Here is a 25,307-nt window from a genome sequence, read left to right as displayed (position 1 = left end):
GGAATCCTTTCTGACATGTTGATAGCAGAGGGACAAAGTAAATTAGGACATATCAGACTGGATGGATGTCTACAGAGGGATCCTACAAGGAATTGTGCCTCGGTCCAACAATGTTCTTTCTATTCATCAATGACCTTCCGGCCAAGTGATACATCTAAGCAGCATACAGATACATCTATGTTGATGATACGAAAGTCCATGGTCCGGCCTCAGATGCTGCAGCTACATCCATCATCCAAATTGATCTTAACGGTGTAATTGAATGGTCCCAGGACTGGCAGCTTCCCTTTAATCTTGCAAAGTGCCAGATGCTTCATCTTGGCAAAGGGAATGCCTGTCAGAGGTACAACATGGGTGACTCAGAACCACTGGAGGTATCTGATGAGACGGATATGGGTATCATCATGGACAGTAAAGTTGATCTCCTTTCAAAAGCATGCAGCGACACAGGTAAACAAGGCAAATAAAACCATGACCCTCATTTCAAAAGGACCCTGCCCAGTGCCCATTACTCTTCAAAATCTTAGTACGACCACTACTGGAGCATCACACACTTATGATATTCGTCACAAGATCGAGACTATCAGAAGGACAGAGAAAATGGTTCAATTAACGAATAAAGGAGGCCTTCTCCCTCATGCTGTGGTGACTACTCCCTCTGTAGATGTGTTCGAACGAGGTTTGGACAAATAATGGTGGAAAAGGTTAAAAAAAAAAAAAAAAAGTACCAAAACCCATTTCGTGTACACTGAAAGACATACAGGATACAAACTATTATTCCGTGGTGATGATGATGAAGAAGTTCATTTTAAAACGTCCAATACACGCCTCGCTCGGTACGAACAATGTGTACAAACGTTCGGGTTTGGGGGTCTCAAGATGGCGACGCGCTGACTTCAACATTCAACCGTGACAGCCAATCAGTAACGTGATCCATACACAGGAAGTATCATAAGATAACGGTCATAAAAAATGTGTTGTCGCATAAACACAGCTGTAAACAGGAATGTGGTGACATAAACAAAACAACAATATAAACAGTGATGGCGGCTTTAAGTAGAAGCGGCCGAACAACAACAGCAGTTTCGTCGTCATGAGGAAGGAAGTGCCTTAAAACAACAATAACAACATTATCAAGCTCCATACAGCAAGTGCATCGAGTAGACACACACACACACACATGAGTGTGCGATCAAGGTCTCGCACGGAAAGGTCGGAAGGACTGCGGTGAGGATGGAAAGGCCGGGTCCAAATGGTCTCGCTGTGTGCGCCAAGGTGAGCTACGCGGTGGGTCATTTCCTCAATGACCTGTGTGCTTCTGTGTGGTTCACGTACCTGCTCGTGTACTACCACAACGTTCGGCGATTCGGGAACTCCGCGGCTGGTTTGTTGCTCATGCTGGGACAGCTGGCGGACGGGATTTCCACACCGATTGTGGGTTTTGAAATCGACCGCAGGTCTTGTTTACCCGTGTACGGCCCACGCAAGACCTGGCACCTGGCAGGTGAGCTTCGCTGGGCATAAATGGGCGAGAGGTTCCATTTGTCACATCAACTTTATGCTTAAGTTATCTTTTATGAATCGCAATTATCTGTTTGCTCGGTTATTGAATATAAAATGTAGAAAAACTGGGAGAAAATAGGAAATCCAGGACGAGACAACAATGGAACCAAGAAGGGGAAGGTAAGGAGGAAAGAGGGGCACAATCACCTGGAAAGGAAGGGGGGGTGGGCTTGAGGAGGGTTAATGAGGGTAGAATATGAGTATGGATGGGGGATGACCTGAGCTGGTGGTGAACAGCCAACTTTAAGCCCTGGAGGGAGGGATTTGATTGAACAGAATGAAAAAGTTGGAGGGAGGAATTTGATTGAACAGAATGAAAAAGTTGGAGGGAGGAATTTGATTGAACAGAATGAAAAAGTTGGGTCTACAGACGAGAAACAAAAGAAGGAATTGGCGCAGTGAGTCTGGATTTTTGAAATTCCACCAGAAGCGTGTTTCTATCACGATGCATGTGCCCTTTGGGGAAGGAGGAAACCGAGGGTGGAGAGGGTGAAAGGCTAAAAAGGAATACGTGGCAGACAGAGACCACCGACCTGCCTGCGACGAGGAAGCAACAGGTTCGGTGAATCTAACTTCATCGCAAAGATTACACTGATTTTTGAGTCCCTTAAACTGCCATACAAACTATTCTGCAACTTTAAAAAAGTTTTAAGGGAAAATTTGTTCTTGATTCTCACCTGTCGCATTTGAAAGGCTTTAAAGTTACAGGTGAAGTTTAGTAAAAAAATATATATATATTTGATATCTTGTAATAATGAGAGACCAGACGGCCTGTTTTGGAGATTAACAGGCCGTCTGGTCTCTCATTTCTCACAACTTTGGGAATATCGATTTATTCAACAAAAAGGCCTCGGGCCTGTCACTCACTGATTCTGAAGAAAAGCTGAAGATTTCGGAATCTTTGGGATGGATTTTCATAACGACGATGTAAATACACAAAATGTTTCTCATACAGATCAACGAAAACGTTGAACGGACAAGCACAACATGCGAATCTTGGCACTAGACCTAAAGTCGAGATTAAGGATCATCAGATCGTCATAATAACACACCATTTGAATATATAACATAATAACAATAATAACATTTATATATATATATATATATTATAACATATATTGTACAACATATATTAAATAACAATATAATATATAACAATAATAATAACACCATTAGCCATTGAAAGTTGTTGCCTTTCGCTTCAGAAATTAACACAACTAGCGGAGAAAAGTAGCATGGCCCGGCTTATTGGCTGCATGAAAGTAAAAGATGCGTGCGATTGTCGATGTCCAATTATGATATATCGCACGACAATTACATGACAAACTCCAACAGCACTTGGTAGAGCGCATACCTTCGCCAGGTTGAACAGTTTACGTTTTGTATCCCATTGATAGGCTGGATCTGGATTCGGACCTCAACCAAAATCTAATCTGCTTGTTCTTGTCGCCTAACCAACTCGTCCACCAGGTTTAGTCATAATCCGTCCACAACTTTTTGAAATAACATGCTATATATCGGTTTGAAGAATGGTGAAGGTGAAGACTCAATGGTGAAGAATCACTTGATATTAAAAAAAATAATTATCGTATCCAAAACCATATTCAGATCTTTACCAAAAATCTAATTGAACCGTCCTTGTCTCACACATCTAAAATTCCACCAAGTTTCGTCCGAATCTGTCCACAACTTTTAAAAAATATACTATATGTCGTTTTTAGCCCGATCGCTCCATGGTGAAAAATCCCTAAAAAATTCTCGGATCTGGATCCGTATTCGATTCTTCACCAAAATGGAATCGATTCTTTCTTGTCACACACACAACCTGCCCACAAAGTTTCAGCCGAATACATCCACAACTTTTTGAAATATCGTGCTATATATTGTTTTTGGCCTGATAACTCGATGGCAAAAATCACTTAAACAAATTCATAATTATCGTATCGGGATTCAGATCTTCACACAATTCGAATCGATTCGTCCATGTCACACCCTTAACCTTCCCACCAGATTCCGTCAAAATCCGTCAATAACTTTTTGAGATTTCCTGCACGCGAACAAACGGACAGCAGTGTAAACGAATTCTGTCCATCGCAGATGGCGGAGGTAAAAATGGTGAGGTTGGAGGAGAGAGAGGAGAAGGAGGAGAAGGAGGAGAAGGAGGAGGAGGAGGAGGGGGGTTCACGTGCACCCAGTGAACAACCCCCCTGTATCCACCCCTGAGGTAGAGGCTTGTGGAGCGGCTAAAACATAGAATGCATCAGGATGGAACAGAACAAAAGCAACAGGAAAAAAAAAGGGGGGGACAGGGAGGCACCAACTTCAGGGTTAAAGGCCAACATAGAGGGAGACTTTGACGAATAAGGGATGGGGGTTTAGGGGAGGATGTATGAGGTGAAAAAGATGGATACAGAAGCAAACTCAGGAAAGAAAAACTCGAAACTTGGAAGGAGGTGGGCTTGAGGATTTATTGACAAGTGCCTGTAAATTTATTGTAAATAATTCCAAAAAAAATCCACCATTTGCTTCACCAAGTGTTTAGATGTTTTTTTTTTGTTGTTTTTTTTGCTTCACAGTCTAGCAATTATGATTGGAGGAAAAAAAAAAACTATAAAATTCACATTGCTTTAGCAGCCCATCTTTACTAGCGGGAAACGTTTTTAAATTGTGCATTCGTGTTAGACACCCAATAAACAACTGATACACCCAAGCCTGGTGTTGGCTTAGCGGTTAGGGTGCCGGCTTGGGATCCTAGGATCCTGGGTTCGAATCCCGGTCGATCGCTGAATTAACGCCAGGGGGGTTGACTCAGCCTGTCATCCTTCCGAGGTCGGCAAATTGAGTACCAGCTTGCTGGGATGAATGATCACGGTGTACCGCGAGTTAGAATAGGTACACCGTATCCCTGCGCATCGTAAGAGCGTGACCAAGGGTTGGCGTCAGGATGGGCATCCGGCCATAAAAAACATTGCCTCAAACAGGGAACCATGATTGTCATGGGGCCCGCAAGGCTAACCCCTGCTCTAGCGGGGAAAATGGCCTTAAAACAATCATTCATTCATTCATTCATATGCGTGCGCACATCAAGTGCATAACCTGTTCACCATTTGAGCTTTTGTCATCAAATTTTCAACAAACCTTTTATTATGAGAATATGAAGAAGACTAATTAATAAATTGGGTCAAAAAGTCACAGTAAATGCAAATAGACCTTATTAGCCCGTCCGCTGCACTGCGTGAGATGGGCAGGTGTTTCAAAATCCCCTTGGTGTTTATTTATTTACCATGTGAATTTCGCTTTGTGTTCCGGTCATAACTTTTTACGACTTGAGCTTTTGTCAACAAATTTTCAACAAACCTTCGTTTTGAGAATATGGTGAACACCAATTAATAAATTAATTTTATTTTTTTAAAGCTTTTAATTTTGTCAGGTTTACTCGAGTACATAGTGGATGCAGATGAGTTTTGCATTTTGAGTTGCTTTCTAGTTATTGTTTTTCCACTTTTATCTTTAAATCCCTGCTTGTCGCATCTTTTCTAGACCTCATTATTGTGCTGTTACATTTTATAGCCACAAAGTACATGTACATGTCTTTATCCAATTGAACGGTTCTCGCTGGGAAATTGCATCTGACCTACCGCAACAGGTGGTTTCTAGAAGTCGATCTGTTTCTGTTTCTTTCCTTGTTTGTTTATTTGTTTTATCAACGCTGAAAAACGATTCAGCGTTTTCATCTGGAGCAGGAGCAGTGATAAGAGCAGGGACACGCATGCATTTGTTCATGAATTTAATATTTGGGGAGATCTGTCAATCGGAACAAATTGTACATGCCAAGCAATATTAAACATTATCTCAACTTTGAGATTATCTTGTACCACTTTTGTGTTGCAGTCACAGCTCTGCACTGCAATAAGGATTTTTTTAAATTGATACAAATTTTCAATGCACAAGGATTTTTGTTGTTTGATTAGAAACGGTTTTATACTTGCATTCGCTGTTTGACCATAATCACAAAATCGGTTTGTTTTGACACAAATATTTGGTGGAGTTTTACAACCTATTGAGAGGCACTCCCTGTGAAATCTACCAACAAAATATCCAGTGGTGAATACCAGGAGGCTTGTCGTGCAGGTACCTTGGCTGTGGTGCTGACCTTCCCGTTCATTTTTAACCACTGCCTGGGATGCTCCGACGCCACCCCTGAGTTTGCCAAGATCCTCTTCTATGCACCTCTCATTGTGGTCTTCCAGTGCGGGTGGGCTTCTGTACAGATATCTCATCTGTCACTCATCCCGCAGCTAGCACGTTGCGATGGAGACAAGGTGGAACTTACGGCTTACAGGTAGTTCGACTGCTGTGGTTACAACCCACCGATGATAGATTAATCCTGCTGTTAAGGTTTGACACCTCGGTTCGTGAAGGCCTGAAGTTGGGGATCTGTAACGAACATTAACTGTGGCAAAATGTTCACCGATTATGCTGTTTTGCTTGATGTTTGGTGACGACCGCGACACATGACGTAAAGATTCTGCAAACTGGGATGCATGTATTTGCTGCTCTGGATTTTATCTGCATTTGTGATTATGGCAAAATATATTTGATGTTTAAAATAATGCCGTTGTCTTTGTGGTGAAGAGAATTCTTGAAGCAATCTTTTTTTTTTTTATCATTAAAGTTCTTTTAATAATTTGGGGGCTTCCGGTTCCTTGGACGAGGTTGTTGTCCATTGGAGCTCCTCCACATCGTCAAAGATAAGTTTTCTCCTGATCGTTTTTGTCGAATTTCTACCGTTTATTTTGCTGTGTATTTGTTTAATGTGTTGTTTTTAGTTCGATTTTGTTATGTAATTTGTGCCAATTTGTGTGTTAGTCGGATTGTTCATGCTGTGTTTTGGGGCCTGGTTCCCTCGAGGCCTGCCTCGTTGCCTCGTTAGTTTCCTCGTTGGTCTTTTGTTTATTCACGTTCGTTCTTTCACTGTATTGCCTTTTTTTTTTTTCACCCCATACTTCTCCTGAACCTCGCCCTTTAATCTCTTAAATAAAGAAATAATCATAATAATCATAATAATAATAATTTCCTTCTCTCCTCGTGGCTCCCCGACACGCCCGCGACCACGAGTTGTCTTGCCCCACCCCTTCTCTTTCCTTCATATCTCCTTCCTCTCCAGGCGATATTCACCTTTCCAATTCTGTTCGTGAAGTATTCACCGTACTCCTTCAACCTTTCTCCTTCTTTCTCAGATGCGTTTTCACCTAACTTTCAAAAATATATATTAACAAAGAAAACTAGAATGGCACTCAGAGAGCATACATCCGCCTGGTTGGCCATATCACTCATTGGTGAAGAATCACTTAATTATACTATCTGGATCTTCACCAAAATTGAATCTATTCTTCCTTGTCACATGCACAACCTGTCTAACAAGTTTTGTCCAAATCCGTCCATAACTTTTTTGAGATATCCTGCTATGTATAGTTTTTGGCCCTATCTCCCAAATGTGAAGAATCACAAAAAAAAAAAAAAAAAATTTTTTTTTCTCATATCCGAATCCATGTTCAGATCTTCACCAAAATCGAATTGAATCGTCCTTGTCAGACACCCAACCGGTCCACCAAGTTTCGTCCAAATCCGTCCACAACTTTTTGAGATATCCTGCTGTGCCTCGTTTTTGGCCCCATCTCCCAATGGTGAAGAATCACTTTAAAATTCTAGTAGCCGGATCCGAATCCGGATCTGCACCAAAGTCTAATCATTTCGACCTTGTCATATACGTCACATCTCTGCCAGATTTCGTCTGAATCCGTCCACAACTTTTTGAGATATTTTGTTCACAGACAAACAGACAGACAGACAAACAGACAGACAGACAGGGATGAAAACATAACCTCCATCCACCTTTGGTGGTGGAGGTAATAGCAAGGAGGCCCCTCCTCCTATACTAACAATTTGCTTATGCACCTCCCTGTTTCCTTCGTTCTCTGCTTCACCTGGCTTGTTGATCTCCTTCTCTTATGTTCCTCCTTCTGAACCTGTTCTGAAATTCATCATCCCCCTTAGCCTCCCTGCCTTAATTTCAGTGAATTCCCAGACAGTGTACACTGTTTTGTTTAAAAATGTTTAAACTTTCCCCCTGCCATGCTGTTTTCACTCGTCTATTACAACTCGCTCTTCTTCTTCCGTGTCAAAAGGCTGTCTTCAAATTGCTCATTAAATCATTCCCTTTTTTCAAAAAAATTAAATCTCTTATTGTTCTTTCTTCCTTCATTCTATAAACTCACCTGTATATTCCACCCCTCCTCTAACGTTTTCAAACAGATCTCCGACTTGAAAATCTCAAGAAACACAGTTTGTAATAAATGTCGTTTTTTTTTGTTTGTTTTTTTCTTTTCATTAATCGTTCAAAATTTTCAAAACTCCCAAATCACCCCTCCCCTTCTAATCTCCCCCTTCACCCCTCTCTTTCAAAACTCCCCCCTCACCCCTCCCCTTCAAATCTTCCTCCTCACCATTTTTCTTCAATTCTCCCCTCACACCCCTCCTCCACAAGGCTGCCTCCTCCCCACTTCCTCTCCCTTCCAACTCATTCCTCCACCTCCTCTAACCTTCAACTTCGCTCTGCCCCCCCCCCCCCTTCAAACAAATCCTCACTGTGCCTCATCCCATCATCATCTAACCTTTTGTCCTCATCCTTCCCCTTCTCCTAGCTCTTCTGCAATCTCCGACACACTGGCAACAGCTCTCCCTACTTCCCCCTCACCGCGCTCATCTTACCCTCCCCCTCCCCTCCCCTCTCCTATATCATATGCTCCCTCTCCCTCTTCCTTAATGATATGGACCTCAAACATCTGGGGCCTTCACTCAAACCTGACTGATCTCTCCATACAGGTTACTTCTGACGAACCAGATTTGATCTGCTTAACAAAAACTTTCCTCCTTCAAGACGTCTCTGATTCCTTAATTTATCTCCCTTAATTTACTTAATTTTAGTTTGAAAAACTCTCTTCCTCACTCTCCCTGCACTTCCCTCACCCCAACACCCCCCCCCCCCCCCCAGGAGTACCTCTGGCAATGGCTTCCCCTCTGCTCCCACCTTTTGTTCATATGTGTTGTACCGTCCACCAAACAGTGATGATTCCATTTGCATGTCGCTCTGACGACATGGACCAACTTGTATCCACTAATCCCAAATCTCTCTTCCTCATATGTGGCGACTTCAACTGTCATCATGCCAGCTGGCTGGGTGTGGGTTTCTCTCTCACCAGCCATGGCACCTCAGCAAACGACTTCTGCAACTGATTGGGACTGACACAATCTGTCAATTCCCTGACCTGGATCTCAGTAAATGGAGCATCTTCTCTTCCAGACTTGGTTTTGGCTAACTTCCCTATTGTTCTTCTGCTCCAATCAGCTCATCTGATCATTTGCTTGTTAAAGTGGACATCTCTCTGGCCATTCTCAGAGAGCCTCCTCAGCGGCGACGAGTCTGGCATTTCACTCAGGCAGATTGGCACACTGGCACAGTCTTCAAGCAGTGATCAATCATTTGGACTGGTCTCCCATCTCCAGTGCCTCTGACATCAACTCATCCTGGGAATTCTTCCAAAGTAAATTGCTCTCTCTCTCATCCACAGATTTATCCCATCTCGTCTTCAGTTGTCATCCCCTTCCTCCCGTCCATGGTACACTGAATCTTGTGGTGGGGCAGCTGCCCCACCACAAGACAAATCCAACTGAAGGTAATCTCAGTTCCTTTCACAAAGCCTGGAACAAGTGTGTGTCTACCCTCAGGAGAGCTAAGAAACAATATCTCTCTACTCTCAAGACTGAACTCTCAAACTTGTCTTCCTCCTCCAAATCTTGGTAGCATCTGGTCAAATCTGTTTCTGGTGTTTGTTCCGCCTCCATCCCCTCCATTACCTTAAACGGCTACACAGCTGACTGTCCGTGAAAAAGCTGAATGCTTCAACTCTGTGTTTGCCTCAAAATAGTGTCCCAAACCCGACTCTTTCTGTACCCACCTTACCCAGTCATACCCAGCTGCTCTTGGACTCTGTGTCCTTCTCTCCCGACAAGGTGGAGAAGTTTCTGTCAAACCTCGACTCTGATTCTGCAACTGGACCAGACGGCATCAGCCCACGGGTCCTAAAATCCTGCTCTGCCACTCTATCTCACCCTCTCTCTATTCTCTTCACCCCCTCTTTTGCTCAAGGTCATCTGCCATCTGCTTGGAAATCGGCTAACAATACCGCTTTACGCAAAAAAGTGCAAAAACAGATCCTTGCAACTACAGACCAATCGGCCTGCTCCAAATTTATCAGCAATGTCATGGAATCCATGATCGCTTCTGACATCAAATCCTTCCTCTTCTCCAATGGCTTGATCTCTGATCATCAATTTGGTTTCAGACCAGGTCACTCTACTCTGGACATGCTGCTTCTGCTGTCTCAACAATGGATGGATATCCTCAACGCCAAACAGGAAATCAGAACCGTCTCCCTTCACATGTCCCGTGCCTTTGATACGGTATGCCACCCCGCCTTGCTCACCAAACTCTCCTCTTATGGTATCCATGGAAATCTCCACGCATGGCTTGCGGACTTCCTCTCCGGTCGTAGTCAACGTGTGGCCCTGAATTGAATTATCTTATCTCCCCTTCCTGTTTAGGCTGGAGTTCCTCAAGGTAGTGTTCTGGGTCCTGTGCTTTTCTTCGTCTTCATTAATGATCTCTCCGACTCTGGAAAATCCTCTCTATCTTTTTGCTGATGACTCCACTCTCTGCTGCTCCATATCTCAAGCCTCAGATCGGCAGGCAGCAGCCTCTTCACTCTCTGCACACCTGAAAAAGATCACAAACTGGTCAAACAAGTGGAACATGTCTTTCAATCCTGACAAATCTCACACTCTTACTATGTCTCTTCGTAAAGACCATCTGGAAAACCCTCCCATCTACTTTCTCAACAATTCTCTCAAAGAAGTTCCGTCACTCAAGCTTTTTGGTTTCACTATCAGCTATGATCTTTCCTGGGAAAACCACATTTCCAAGCTGGCTTTCAAAGCCAGTCACTGACTGGGCATCCTCTGTCGTGTGAAGTCCATCTTTGGCGCACCTGAGCTTTTCACCACATACAAAGCTTTCATCTGCAGCTTGATGGAATACTGCTCACCCCTCTGGGCTGGAGCACCTGGTTCACACCTTGCTTATAAACCAAAACTTTCAGAATCATTGGTATCTCCCGTGAATGCGATGAAGCTGATTTCTGAAGGCCTTTCACTCTCTCACTGAAGGCAGGTTGGTGGTCTTTCTATCTCCTACCGACTCCTCTCCGGCCTAGCTCTCCCTGCTCTGTCTGTGCTTTGTCCCCCAAATATTCCTGCAGGATGCACAAGGTCTGCCAGCAACCTTCTTCTGGTGAAACTGCCAAAATTGAGACTCTCTGGTCACCTTTACTTTTTCATTCCTTTTTTTTTTCCGCCTCTGGTACAAACTCCCTCACTCTTTTCAATCGCATTCCTCCCTCCAGGTCTTTACAACAGCTGTTCACCACCATCTCTTATCTTCCCACATCCAAAACCTTGATCTTTTCTACCCCCATTAATGCACCCCAAATCCACCTTTTTCAATCTCCAACTTCATTCCTGAAATTCATCATAGTGTCCATTTGTTTTATACCGTGTACTCCTCACCCACCTCCCTCCCCCGCCCCAGTCCTCTCCCTTCCACAGATCTACCGATGTCCCCCGCTCTACTGTTGCTTGTGTGCTTCCCCCTCTCTCCCCCTCTTGTCTCCCGCTCGTTTTATTATATGTTTTATGTTTTTGTGTTTTATATGTTCACTCTTACATGAGCCTCGACTTTGTATAAAATAAAAAAAAACACTTGCAATAGAACACGTTTATTCAACTTGTACAAATGACATTGAGGAACTATGAACCATGTCATATTAAATGTATTCTAATTGTTTTTGAGGCATGCTTGAGATTTTATTTTGCTGTATTATTGAATAATCACTCTGGCATTGTGGTTAGAGCATCTTCTCTGAGTCTCAGGTCAGCGGTTTGATTTTGATCATTGCCGAGTCATACCAAAGACTTAAAAAATGGCACGCGCTGCTTCCTTGATGCTCAGCATTTTGATGATTGAGTACGGACAAACCCTGTGGTTTGGTTTTGGGGGTAGAGGGTAGTGTGGGGGTTTGACTTTTTATTATATTTTTTTCTTTAATGCATGACTGCAGATAGAAAAATGGCTTCACACAGAGTTCCCCAGGAAGATGCACAACTTTCCCCAATGTCAACCCTCAAATGGTCTGTTTTTCTGAAGTCAAGTCTTGAGTGTGTGTGTTTGTTATGAGACCACTTTTCCAATGAGCCTTATCCCTGTTTTAAAAATAATAATAATAAAGCGAAAAAATACAATAGTGACATTTCTCATTTGATGTATCCACTCTATATTCCAAGTGCATACAGATAAGGTTTGTTCGTAGCTTTTCAATTCCAAGGTACTAAATTTGTGCAGTTTCACTTCAATTAAAAGGACAGATAAACTTCATCTCAAAAATATTGTAGCTTCAAATGTTATCTTTGCCAAGTTGTTGTTGTTGTTGTTGTTGTTGTTCTTCTTCTTCTTCTTCTTCTTTTTCTGCTGTAGTTCCAAGAAATCCAGCTCGTCAATAACGAAGTGTAAGATGAGACTGAGTCATTCAATCATTTTTCTGTTTACTCGTCACATATTATTAATGGAATTACCACATTGTTTATAAATAGTTTTAAAGAGACTGTGCTGTGTTGTTCCTGCATTGTTGGAAATGGCCAGACAGAAGAATGGTAAAGTCAGGCATGAAGAAAATGATCTGGTTTTGGCAGGGCCGGATTAACCATTTGTGGGCCCCCATTGGGGTACCCATTGCAAAACACAGGATATCGACACAGAAGTAGTCTTTAACACAGCACACAGCAGTATATAAGTTTTATTTAAAAGTTTAAGTTGCAGATTGAGGTTGCTGCCACTAGGGTACGAGCAATGGCAGCTCTTGGGCAGAAGGACATGTACACACGTGTACATAAATTAAATAATAAATTTTAAAATGTCAATAAAACGGTGGATAATCAATAACTTCAATAATTTCTATACATGTTCCTGCATAAAATTTTATACATATTCTTTATTGAAAGGTATCGTGATGGGTACATCAAAAATCTTGGTTGCTACAGGCCCCTTCTGATTGTGAGCCTGGCACCTTGGCACCATTGTAAACCCAGCATTGGGTTTTGGTTGGGAAAAGGCATCTATAAAGAAAGCAGGAAGACCTTCCGACCAATTAATTTGTCACATGGACAAAGGCTCAAGCCTTACTTTTGACCACAGGGTGGTTTTCTGTGCAGTCAAAACGTGCTCCAACTCTTTCTCCACGTGATAAACTAATTGGTTGCAGGGGCGGATCTAGGATTTCCAATAATGGGGGGGGGGGGGGCGCAACTGATGAGGGCGAAGCTCTAACGCGAGGGCCGTAGGCCCGAAGCCTGTAGCGGAGGGTCTGGGGGTCCTCTCCCAGGAAAATTTGAAAATTATACTGCTCTAGATGTGTTTTCCTGCAATCTGGGGAGAAATATTCATGCCTCAATTTTAGGCATTTTATCCCCGTATCTTTTGATTTTTGGGATTGATTTTGAAAAACGGGATTCGAAATTGGACGGAAAACATACACAGTCAGACAGAAAAAGTACTTGTGTAAGTGATAAAACATTTATTTAGCAGAAGTGCTCAGTCATGAGGGTTTATGAATGATTTATCCAGAGCATCACATTATGGAAATAATTAATCCACAGTCACTGAAATCCTCTTCCCATGGAACAATACAATGGGACCAGTTTTAAAATCGCCACTGATTCATCAAATCAAATGCGTCCTTGTCGCAACTGTCTCGTTTTATTTGACTTTTCACCGACTGGATTTACGAAGAGCATCCTCCGTGGATATCTATTGGTGTATACGTCATTGGTTTTGTTGTAGTCAAGTCGGATATCACGATGGATGTGGAGCAGGACAAGGGCGTTAAAGCGATCCTCCGACATCATGCTCCGATAGTCTGTCTTGACGTAACGGAGGGCAGAATTCGCTCTCTCAACTGTAGCACTTGTTGCAGCCGCGCACAGCAGAATACTCAGCACCTTAGTTACGTTTGGGAACAAATTCCTCACCCCATCTGAAGCCACGCGTTTCAATGTGTCAGAAACTGTTGTCGGTAGGTTTCCCTCAGAAGACCAGTAACGGCCCCACAGCTTGGTCAAGCGCAGCGCCAGCGGCGACATCAAAGCTTAGGCAGCTAGGCAAAAACGGCACTTTCTAAAATCAAAATAAGGGGGGGAGGCGCTGCTTGCGCCCCCCCCCCCCCCTCTAAATCCGCCTCTGGGTTGAATGTACTCTCTGTTTCCAGGTGTCGAGATAGACTTTAACTAATGCGAACCTCTTAAATTAGGCTCCGATTCTCTTTGCCTTCCAATTTGCTTCCAATGACATTTCACCGAGACAAACCCATGAATGTTGGACCGACTGGTATGTGAGTGCATTACCTGCTAACGTTTAGGTAACAGGTCTGCATGAGCTATTTCCTGTATATATTGACGTGTTGTACTCTTGTGTTATCATGCAGGTATGCATTTACTGTGATGGCGAACATCATGGTGTACGGTGTGGCCTGGCTTCTTTTTCACTTCCAGACAACTTCCACAGGAGATTTATCTGGGAACCTTGGGCCTCAGGACATTCCCATCTTTAGGGTAACTACACGGGCCCATCAGCATGTCCCATTTCCCTACATATTCGACACCATCTAGCTTTATGATACGTTGTTGCAAATGTTTTAATATGCATAAATGAAGCTCACTGTGAAGCAAACGTTTTGGAAATGAAGCATTAATACCTAGAGTTAATAGAAAGCCAAAGTAAATGAGGCCAAGTCAGACTTGACAGATGTCTACAGTGGGATCCCACAAGGAAGTGTTCTCAGTCCAACAACATTCGTTCTTGGAAAAGAGGCCAAAGAAATGTCTCTTGGTTTCAGGACAAAGGACATATTTCCTATGAGCCACCATTTTGGCTGAAGCTCCATATTCCCCAGTACTGAGCACAAGCCAATTGATTGGGTGAGATGGCAATAAAAGATGTAATATTTTGTCCGAGTACTGCTAAATTGCAGGTTTTTAAAAGTGACAAAGCGATTAGTGTTCTACAGTGTTCAAATATATGATTTAATGGAAATACAATAAGTTTTAAAGAATGTAGAGGAAAACCTTTTTCGGAAGTTTACTACCGTTGATGCAGCGTCTTTTACACCACCTTATTTAACACGTTACATTCGTTCTTCGTGCCTGTTGGTTGTCCTTTATGACATCCTTTAAAATGATAAGCTTCCTGTTTGAAATGATTTTCCATTTGGTTTGACTGTCAGCCAGACAGACAGAGTAAAATAATTACTTTGCTTCTCGGCGCATTAGCGATTGGGCCGACATTCCGTACAATTTGCCAAATCTAGAGCCAAAGTACTGTCGTCTCCCCCGGGTTAACACCCCAAGAGGACGAATGACCGGAACGAGCTTTAACTCTGAGGCGTATTTCAAACTTTGAGGGATTATTTCTGGCGCGCGTGGGAAGGTTCGAAGTCTTATCTGATCGACGTCCCAACATGAGGTCCTTCTCGCGCTGGGGACTGCCCCGAACCTCTTGTTTCTTTCCACAAGCGTAAACGAGCCAAAGATGTGCCACCGCCCGCGATCAAGCCAGAACAGAGGAAATGCGACCGCCTTCAGAGAGAGCGTGCGACCGCCTCCAACGAACGCCAGGACAGAGAGAAACAAAGAGAAAGAGAGAGAGAGAGAGAGAATGCTACTGTCTCCAACGAACGCCAGGACCAAGAAACCAAAATGGCGAGACAGATTCTCTTTTCTTCAGCTCTTGAATGTTCGACCGCTGACGGCACACACTGTCAAATCACCGAGTGTTACTCAATCATCCCATTGTGCCTCCACCAATCGTGAAGGCCGGGGCGTGGCCGCCTCGTTACGAGTCGCCGGTGGGGGGTGGGTGGCGGTGGTGGAGTCTAGTCGTCGTCCGGGAATGTTCAAATGACGTCGGGGTTTCCTTGCCAATCGGCAAATGCTGTTTATCGGCCGTGAGGGCACTGTGAGCGAAGGAGTCCATTTGTTATAGTTGTTTTACTGAGCCCTCAATTTCCTGGCTGGCCAAATGTAATAAGAACATGAGGGAAAAATCACAGGGAGGCAATCACGTACAGGGGAATTTAACCTTACAAACCCTATAATTAAATTGGCACAAAACCACCCTCCTTATGGGGACAGGCAAACGCTCTTACCTGGATAAACGGCCTACTTATGTACATCGAGATGAGTTCTTCTTCTTCTCCACGATACTCGGAGCATGCTAATCTATACGATTCTGACTTTCCTATGAGGTATTTCATGCCTACGCCCACAAACGTAACAATACTGCTGGAGTGCAGGTTCGTGTTCTGATTTGTATTCTAAAGTGTTCAAAATATACCATTCACTTGAAATCGAGTAGTTCCTTGATCATTGTCAGACGTCTGCAAACAGACAAAGTGGACCAACTGCTTCACCCTGCTTTTAACTTTGTGCTCAGGGTAGCCAAACGAATACGATATATAATTAGTGTCAAATGACTTACCTAAAATACAAACAAAAACAACCTGTACCACTGCCGAGAGTAAAAATAAATAAATAATTAAAACGGGAAAGATCGTATATGTAGAATGGAGACATAATCAGATGAAAAACAGCAATTTGTAGCAATATACGTTGTGGAGACTTCAAATCTGTCAACATGGAACTGCCGAGGAAGATTTGAAAGACCGGGAGTGAGAGAAGGCATGTGATGGGGGGCTGGAACATAACCGACACGGACAGAGAAGCCGTCATGTTAAACCAAGCCTAACGTGATGGTCAATGCCCCCAATGATGGATATTGGTCACTGCACCCATGCGTGAAAGTGAGAAAGTTATGGATACTGCTTCACAAACAGTTTTTGCTGTAGGTCTGTTTAATTGCAAGTGAATAGTAGTTTATTATAAAGGCCAGGAAAGGTATGAAAAATATCTGAGAATAAGACTGAGCATTTAACAATGCAGAAACTCACTGTGATATAAATTGCAGTAGATCTGAGAATGAAAGATCTACATCAAATACATCTGCATGCAGACTCGCATACAGACCGATTACCGTAGCCTCTCTTATCCCTTTGGCAACGGACAGAAGCTAATGATTATGGTTGAACAACTGTAATACTGTACAGTACTGTATACCCAAATTGCAACCCAAGCTAATCATTCACCCAGCAGGCAGAAATCTTACTTTGTGTTATCAAACATTATTTTCTTATTTCTTCCTCTCACCTATTCCTCTCTCCATTAGAATCTCGTTCTCATTATTGTGGCAATTGGTGCTGCATTCTCGGTTATCTTCCATTTGGGGACGAAGGAAGAGCCACGGAAGGCAGGGCAGCATGAAGCTCAGTCGGAGGTGGAAACTGCAGTTGAAAGCACACCTCTGCTACCGGCGAACCCCTGTCCGACCCGTGTCCGTATGATCTGGAAAGACTGGTTCAAAGAGCCTGCATTCTACCAGGTCCTGGGCTTTCTCTCGCTGGGAAAAAAATCTCTTGTTTGCTTTTCTCACAAGTCTCATCACTTCTATTGTACCATTTACAATCTTACCTTCCTCTTATTACACAGCCATGTTTAACGCAATGTTGTGTGTGCGCTGTACTACCGTGTCGCAGATTGCTGTGTTGTACATGTGCACGCGTCTCATCGTGAATCTCTCGCAAACGTACATTCCCATGTATCTCACCGAAACTCTTGGTCTGCACAAGGTAAGTGCCAGCTGTTGATTAGTCGTGTATCACATTTTGCGCAGCCCACATTTTCCTGTAGTAAGTTTCTCCTATAACGTTTTCTACCCTCATGTTGAAGATGCACCTTGTAGTCTCATCCCATCCTAGCTTAATGGTTGGAATCTCACCCAGAACATGTCCTGATTGTCTCTTTATTTTATTTGTTTTGCCTTTTTTAACTCAAGAATTACATCGCCACCATTCCTCTGGTGATGTATTTGAGTGGATTCTTCTCTTCGTTTGTCATGAAGCCGCTGAATGAATTTGCCGGCCGCTATGTGAGTTATTTCCTTCACAAAGCCGCTTTGTTTCATTAAAAAAGAAACAGAATTGATTTGAATTTTTTTTTTCCACCTGACCCTTTTTTGTGCTACCTTAAAGCTCTACTTCCTCATGTTGGGTCCAGATGAAATCATTCTGCCCTTTGACCTCTGTGGTGCAAAATTCTCCCCTTGTCCTGCTGTTCTTCTTCCGTCCATGTGATTGTTATTATTCTCTTTTTGCAGATGACCTACTTTATCGGGCTGATCATGGTAATGGTTTTCTCAGACTGGGTTTGGCTTGGTGTGTCAGGGAACTGGGTGTATGCAGCAGCGTTGTTGCTTGGTGCTGGTACCTCCACCATCCTTGTGACGTCATTGGCCATGACAGCAGATCTCATTGGCAATCACACGGTAGGATCAGGGGTGAAAACTGTGCGTGGTATCATTGCCTCCACACACAGCAAACTATCTGGTCGACCCTGACCAAGCATGCAATTTTCCCACACATACAATTCCTACTCTCGTTACGTCACCCAGATAGATTAGATGGCAGAGCACTTGGACGGTTCACCAGACGACCTGGGTTGGATTCCTGGTCTGGGCATGTAATTTTCCCACATTTGTCAATTCTATTATATTTGAAGGGAGGAGAGTGTCGTTGGGAGTGTCGTTGAAGCTGAAGGGAATGGTGTATGCTGCATGTGTGAGAAGTGTTATGATTTATGGGAGCGAGACATGGGTAATGAATGTAGAGCAGCAACGTCGGGTGGAAATGCGAATGGTTCGGTGGATGTGCGGAGTATCGTTGAGAGAGAGGAAGACAAATGATGAATTGCGAAAGATGATGGGAATAGAGCCTGTGATGGATGCTGTGAAGAGGAACAGGTTGAGATGGTTTGGTCATGTGTTGAGGAAGGATGAAAGTGACTGGTTGAGAAGAGTGATGGAAATGAATGTAGAAGGAAGTAGAGGACGGGGAAGACCGAGAAAGACTTGGCTAAAGATGGTGGAAGAAGAAATGCGGGCAAGGGGGTTAACAACGGGAGATGAGGAAAATAGGGCAAAATGGAGAAGATTGTCATGGGGCCCGCAAGGCTAACCCCCGCTCTTGCAGGGAAAATGGCCTTAAAATGCCTGTTGTTGTTGTTGTCAATTCTATTATATTTGATTCCTTATGATGCTGTTAGTCATATTTTGTCATTTAAATCAAACATTGGCCATTTGTATATCATTCTCATGGTGAAATTATTTGTGGCCGTTGTAATTTGCATCGTGCTGTTGTCAAATTCTTCATGTGTTGTATCTTTAGGACAGTGGGGCTTTTGTTTATGGAGCGATGAGCTTCACTGACAAAGTGTCCAATGGACTGGCTGTGATGTTGATTCAGAACCTCCATCCTTGCAAGTAAGTACCATATTTATTTAAAAAAAAAAAAAAAATTCCCACATTTTCCTTCTGCAAGTTCTCAGATAGTCTTATGAACATGGATCATTTGGTGGACACGTTGACCATTATTCCTTTCTGTGACACAGGAGTGTCGCATGCTGTCCACTGTGTGCTCCATTCTACAAGGTCGTGATGATTGCAGTACCTGGAGGGGTTGCCATACTTTCCCTCATCATGCTGGGCCTCTTCACCATTTGGCCTATACGCATCAGGAAAGGCATGTAACACCTTCTTTCTATCATACACTAAGCATTCTGACAGGATAGTGCAGAGGTAACGCACTTTCCTTTTGACAGTTGTCTGGATTTGATTCCAGGCAGTCGGCCTAACTATAAACTGTCTGTTGCTTTGCAGATGGTATTTTATCAATGGATGTGTGGTCTGTAAGATTGATGTTACGCTGTTGGACGTGTCTGCTTCGATTAGTTGGTGGATGACACATGAATGGGTGGTTTCTTCTTCTTCTTCGCTCGTATGCCTCACAAGGCTGTGTGGGTGTGGCTGTGCCACTTATGCAATGCCCTCTGTCTGTTAGGGCTGGAATTTTGAATTTAGCCATGGTGCCAACGATAGTTCACCTACTCTTCCCAAAGGACACTGGGATCTTTAAAGGGGAACCCAAATGCTCAGTCAAACAACACTAATCTATCCCATGAAACCCTACAAAACAGATGTCTTTTTCCGATTAATAAAGTTTGCGATTAAAAGTCGAAATCTTCTTCATGGTTAGCCATGACGTCACTTTTAGAAATCTGCTGCCATATTGTATTGTCTACGGGTTGCATTGTGGTATGATTTAACTCAAACGGTGAATAATTTTTGATTTTTTTTCCACAAATATGCCTCGTCTATGCATCATTGATGGTTGTAATAATACAAACCAAAATGGTTTTATGCTACACCAATGGCCAAAAGACCACAGACACAAATGACATCCAGGGAAAGTATGAAACAGGACGATCCTGGAATGTACAGGACACCGGATCAGCCTGCGACAGTGGGACAAATCATTCTTCGCCCATTTTGTCAGTGGTGTCCGAGTGTGCCTGGGCAGTTTGTTTCGTACCGTGTTTTGTCGTGCCTGTGTCATGCCGTATTTCTTCTGGAGTAATATTACTGATTTATCAATTGATGCAAAATCCCTGATAAACAGTCAATAAGTCGATTACTGAACGGAAAACAAAACCTACCAATCTGTAGTGAATATGCGATTGGGGTTTTCATCTTCGCTAAATGCCTCCATTGTCGCCATGCTTAGCTGAATCGCTCACATGAGACTCGAAACGATGCGGCTCCATAATTCCCCTGAAAGCGTTTGTCACTAAATTTGTCTCTAGTTGTTTCTTCAAAATTCCACCAATCAGTTTTAACATACTGAGAACCTTTAAAGGTGCTAATGACAATGAAATCGGTATCGGAATCTAAGCTCGACAGACACTGTTTCTCGATGTAAACCTCCTTCAAGGTGGTTATGAGTGGGACGTCGCTAGTGAAATCGAAAATTGACACATCAGGTCTTTTATCGACGCTTTGTAATTGGCAAAAAAAAAAAAAAATCCAAAAATCTAAATCAAAAGGTTTTACCCTTCACGTTAGACTGATTCATGATTTTCAATGGTTTTTTTTCAGATTTTTACCCTCGCCAGAGGAGAGGGTATTTATTTCATAGGGGTCCGTTTGTTTGTTTGTCTGCCTGTCTTTGTCCATACCGAACGAGAGTATGCTTTTCTCTGCAGCCGTTGGTCCGATTGACAATAAATTTTCATTATAGGAGTGCCGCCTCCTGCAGAAGTTTCTTTAATAATCATGACGTCATATATCACATGGTATGGGCGCCATCTTCGAAAAACCGAAAAACTTTGCTCCAAAATCCAGTTTTCTGGTTTCATGCAAACCAAAATATATCTCTGAAACAGCTCCATGGGAAAAAATTGAAAGATAGCTCATTGTCAAGTACTCCCCATGGGGAAAACATGTATTCATGATCATGTAATCTGTGCCTTCATTATGATGTCATAATTGGAAAGGTAGAAACTTGATCCAATCAGTTTGAAATTTATTGAGCATGATCCAAAGATTTTACAGGAGAATTAAATTGACCACGTCATGCGTCACATGGTTTGGCAGCCATATTGGATGGAACATATAATCTATGTTCTCAATAAACCGCACACACACAGCAGCAATAAACACCACATAAAATACACCACACAAACACGTCCTGGCGAGGGTCTGCAATATCTGATTGCTCTTGTATTTTTTTTTTTAACGTTTGTATTCCCCTTTAATGCCGACCAATGGATGCTGGCAGACGGTTCGCCCGTTTAACGTCGATCCAAGGGACAGCACACACTGATTAATCTCCCTGCTTGTGAAACACCAGGATGACAGTTTATAGTTCGGTCGGGATTTGAACCCAAGCTCGACAGCTTCGAGATGAGTGTGCGTACCTCCAACCCATCGTCTAATCAATGGATGGATGATGCAAAATGATCAGTAATATTTGAATGCTTTTATGTGAATTGCAGATGCAGGAGTTGTCGTGCTTTTTCATGAGTCTTGTCCCCATTATTAAAAAAAAAATTCCTAGCACACATACCTGCCAGTTTACTCACCCTGCCCTGCAGCTTTTCTTTTCTGTCAATCTGGTTTTTCTTCCTTTTTCTTTGTTTTATTGTGTTTTGCCTGAATATGTTATTTGATATGTACAATTTAACTTCCACCAACTCGAAATTAACTTGAGGTGTATGTTTAAAACCTCAGATGTAAAGGTTCAGGTCTTGGGTTCTATCAAGTCTTTGGCAATGTTGCACGTTCTGTGACTCGAGGCCTGGCAAATTCTCACCTCTTCCTTTCCCACTGTATGGTTACTCTGCATAAATTCTGCTTGTTTTGTGCTTTGGTAAAACAATTTATCCTCGGGGTGATAATGACTTGCGAATAACCTGAAAAGAGGTTTGACGTTCATTTCTCGCTTCATTCCCAGGACAAACTGAATGGTGTTCTCAAACTCGTGCCAGCATCGAGGGCGTCTCCGATGAAAAGTGAGGTTCTCCATTTGTGGCTGTCATTACTTTTGAGAGGTTACACCAAGTTTTCTGTTGCTCTTTAACTAGGTTATGTAAACTTGTTCTCAGATGTCAAGATTGATTACCATGGTCAAGATCTGCTTTCCTGCACCTGTGATCTGTAATGATTAGCACCTGAGATCCTGGACGTCGATTACTACCCTAATGACCAATCGGAATTTGCAATCGTTTTTTGTGTATGCAGGAAGAATTTTAATCCTAACTCATTTCCTTCCACTTTGGTTCACCTTAACCAGAAGGTGGGATGAATATTGTGAACCAATTGTGTTGGAAAGTACAATGCAAATTTATTTTTCCTTTTTCTTCTTTCTTCTTCTTCTTTATGCATCATGTTCAGACAGATGGGTGCATGTTATACAGGTGCAATATTCACTTTACAAAGGGAACTGCCGAAGAGGCTTGCAGTCCACAAGATTGTATTCTTGGTTTGAGGACCAGAAATGTAACATTTAGGATCAAAGTTTGCTTCAAGATAAGAGGCAAGAACCCTCCACCCCATTAAAAAACAACAACAGTTGAGTCATCTTTTTAGAGACTGGTTTACTGCTGGTACAAGTCTTTTTCTAATACCGTCGTATTATTTGTCTTGTTGTTCTGAAAAGAGCAGCACGTGGTTTATCATTGTTATCCAGGAGAGGTTCAATCACATGATTTAAAGTGCATCATGTGGAAACATTAACTTTCCCCATGACTCTCCTGGATTAGGGCCCATCTATTGTTGTTTGGGAGTGAAAACAATATGATAAAAACAATGTGGTTGAGGGAGGACAGGAGAGCAAGAAAAAGGAGACTGGGAAGTGTGGATGGGAGGAAATCACAATTCTGTAATTTGCTTATGTAATAGATAGATGGCCCCCTAGCCTGAAGTACCGTAAGGTGAGGGTCCCCTGTACAAAACTGAAGGGTCACTGTATCGTCTTATGTAACACTTAAAGATCTGTGGTTCTCACCTATTATACCTGAATGACCTGACAAGATTTATTCTGAAATTAATATATCTGAATGCTTCGATTTTGTTACTGTGATGAATATCAGGAAAGATAAGGGTGCAAATGTTATTTGATATAAATAAGTGAAATATTTTTGAAGATTTAAACCTTTTGTGAGCCAGCCGATCAAGGGATCAATTTTTCTGACCAGTTGCTGCGTAAGACCAGCCTGTGGACATTTTTTAAATGACACTTTATTTTTCAACATTTGAACTTGAAACTGATAGCCATTTTTGCTGGAATGTTTGTTATTTGAAGATTTGTGAATAGCTGCAATAAAGATTGAGTTTTGCATTAAAGCTTGAGTTGCTTATTAGCCCGTCCTCTGCGCAGCGAGAGACAAAGTTTTGCAATCACTTCTCTGTCTGTGTCTGTGTCTGTTTGGGCCATAACCTTTTTACCATTTCATCAAATTTTCAACAAAGCTTTATTTATGAGAATAAGGAGGAGGCAAATGAATAATTTCGTCAAAAGGTCAAAATCACCTAAAATCGTCAGTTTTTGTCCAATTGACCTGAAATTTTAATTTAGCATTTGAGTTTTGTCATCAAGTTTTCAACATAGCTTTATTATGAGAATATGGAGAAGACAAATTGATAATTTTATCTAAAGATCAACGTTGCAAAATCGTAAATTTTCATCCAATTGACCTGAAATTTCAGTAATTTGCATATTGGGTCACTGAATTGGTTCACCAATTGGCTAGTACTATACAAAGGAATGTATACGTGCACAATGGGAGGTTTTGGATAAATGCACTCGTGAGGGTGGGATAGTTATTTCTTAGTCTGTGTAAAGATAGACCTTTGCCCTTTGTCCCTCATATTTAGCCATGGGGTTGGGAATGGGAACATGTGTTTGTGTTAGTATAGCCTATTTATTTCCCATATGATGTCTCCCCATTTTGAATTGTTTTTCAATACACCCTCGGCTCGCTCCACCAATCCCCAATCGGTCCATTCCAGCAATCTTTCTCCCAAACTCCAAATTCATCAGCGAGAAGCCAATTTTTTTTTTTTAAATCAAAACATCAAGTTTGTATAAAACCATCAATTTTCATCTGATTGACTTGAAATTTAAGCAGAGTTTGCATATTGGGTCACTGAAGCCTCTTGCTTTTGAGGTCAAGGTCACCTAAAATCGTCAATTTTCTTGTATCAAGGGAGGCGCAAAGTGCCCCTCCTTTTATATGGGATCGTTTCTCTGTACGCAACTTTAACATGGGGACTGAAAATTCGTTTCTCGACCTCTGGAAGAAATCGGCTGCAAATTTCAGAGGTAAATGCTTTGTACATCAAGGTAATATGTTCCAAATTTCAGAAGTAAATGCTTTGTACATCAAGGTAATATGTTCCAAATTTCAGAAGTAAATGCTTTGTACATCAAGGTAATATGTTCCCAATTTCAGAAGTAAATGCGTTGTACATCAAGGTAATATGTTCCAAATTTCAGAAGTAAATGCGTTGTACATCAAGGTAATATGTTCCAAATTTCAGAAGTAAATGCTTTGTACATCAAGGTAATATGTTCCAAATTTCAGAAGTAAATGCGTTGTACATCAAGGTAATATGTTCCAAATTTCAGAAGTAAATGCTTTGTACATCAAGGTAATATGTTCCCAATTTCAGAAGTAAATGCGTTGTACATCAAGGTAATATGTTCCAAATTTCAGAAGTAAATGCGTTGTACATCAAGGTAATATGTTCCAAATTCCAGAAGTAAATGCTTTGTACATCAAAGTAATATGTTCCAAATTTCAGAAGTAAATGCGTTGTACATCAAGGTAATATGTTCCAAATTTCAGAAGTAAATGCTTTGTACATCAAAGTAATTTGTTTCAAATTTCAGAAGTAAATGCGTTGTACATCAAAGTAATTTGTTTCAAATTTCAGAAGTAAATGCTTTGTACATCAAAGTAATTTGTTTCAAATTTCAGAAGTAAATGCTTTGTACATCAAAGTAATTTGTTTCAAATTTCAGAAGTAAATGCGTTGTACATCAAGATAATATGTTCCAAATTTCACCAACGGC

At 42.1% G+C, this 25,307-nt stretch overlaps 1 protein-coding gene across 1 annotated transcript; it reads left to right on the top strand.

Moving 5' to 3' along the window:
- The first annotated feature begins 1,013 nt into the window (after positions 1-1,013).
- On the top strand, positions 1,014-23,575 carry MFSD12 (major facilitator superfamily domain containing 12). Its single transcript, XM_068120136.2, has 11 exons — positions 1,014-1,504; positions 5,695-5,905; positions 14,214-14,340; positions 17,009-17,221; positions 17,376-17,468; positions 17,675-17,767; positions 17,996-18,163; positions 19,062-19,156; positions 19,285-19,415; positions 22,185-22,242; positions 22,336-23,575. Exons 1-11 carry the CDS (start codon positions 1,234-1,236, stop codon positions 22,346-22,348), a joined length of 1,473 nt encoding a protein of 490 aa, XP_067976237.2. The 5' UTR covers positions 1,014-1,233; the 3' UTR covers positions 22,349-23,575.
- Positions 23,576-25,307: the final 1,732 nt, after the last annotated feature.

Source organism: Myxine glutinosa, chromosome 6, assembly GCF_964187855.1.
Source record: "Myxine glutinosa chromosome 6, kmMyxGlut1.1, whole genome shotgun sequence".
In the NCBI taxonomy this organism is placed as follows: Eukaryota; Metazoa; Chordata; class Myxini; order Myxiniformes; family Myxinidae; genus Myxine; species Myxine glutinosa.
This window is presented reverse-complemented; position numbering and strand designations above follow the sequence as displayed.

What these genes read in the sequence shown, in the direction of transcription:
- MFSD12 (XM_068120136.2), top strand. Translation starts at nt 1,234, where the DNA reads ATGGAAAGGCCGGGTCCAAATGGTCTCGCTGTGTGCGCCAAGGTGAGC. An exon ending in ATCTCATTGGCAATCACACG is followed by an intron (nt 18,164 to 19,061) that starts GTAGGATCAGGG and finishes TTGTATCTTTAG; the next exon opens with GACAGTGGGGCTTTTGTTTA. An exon ending in GCCTATACGCATCAGGAAAG is followed by an intron (nt 19,416 to 22,184) that starts GCATGTAACACC and finishes CTTCATTCCCAG; the next exon opens with GACAAACTGAATGGTGTTCT.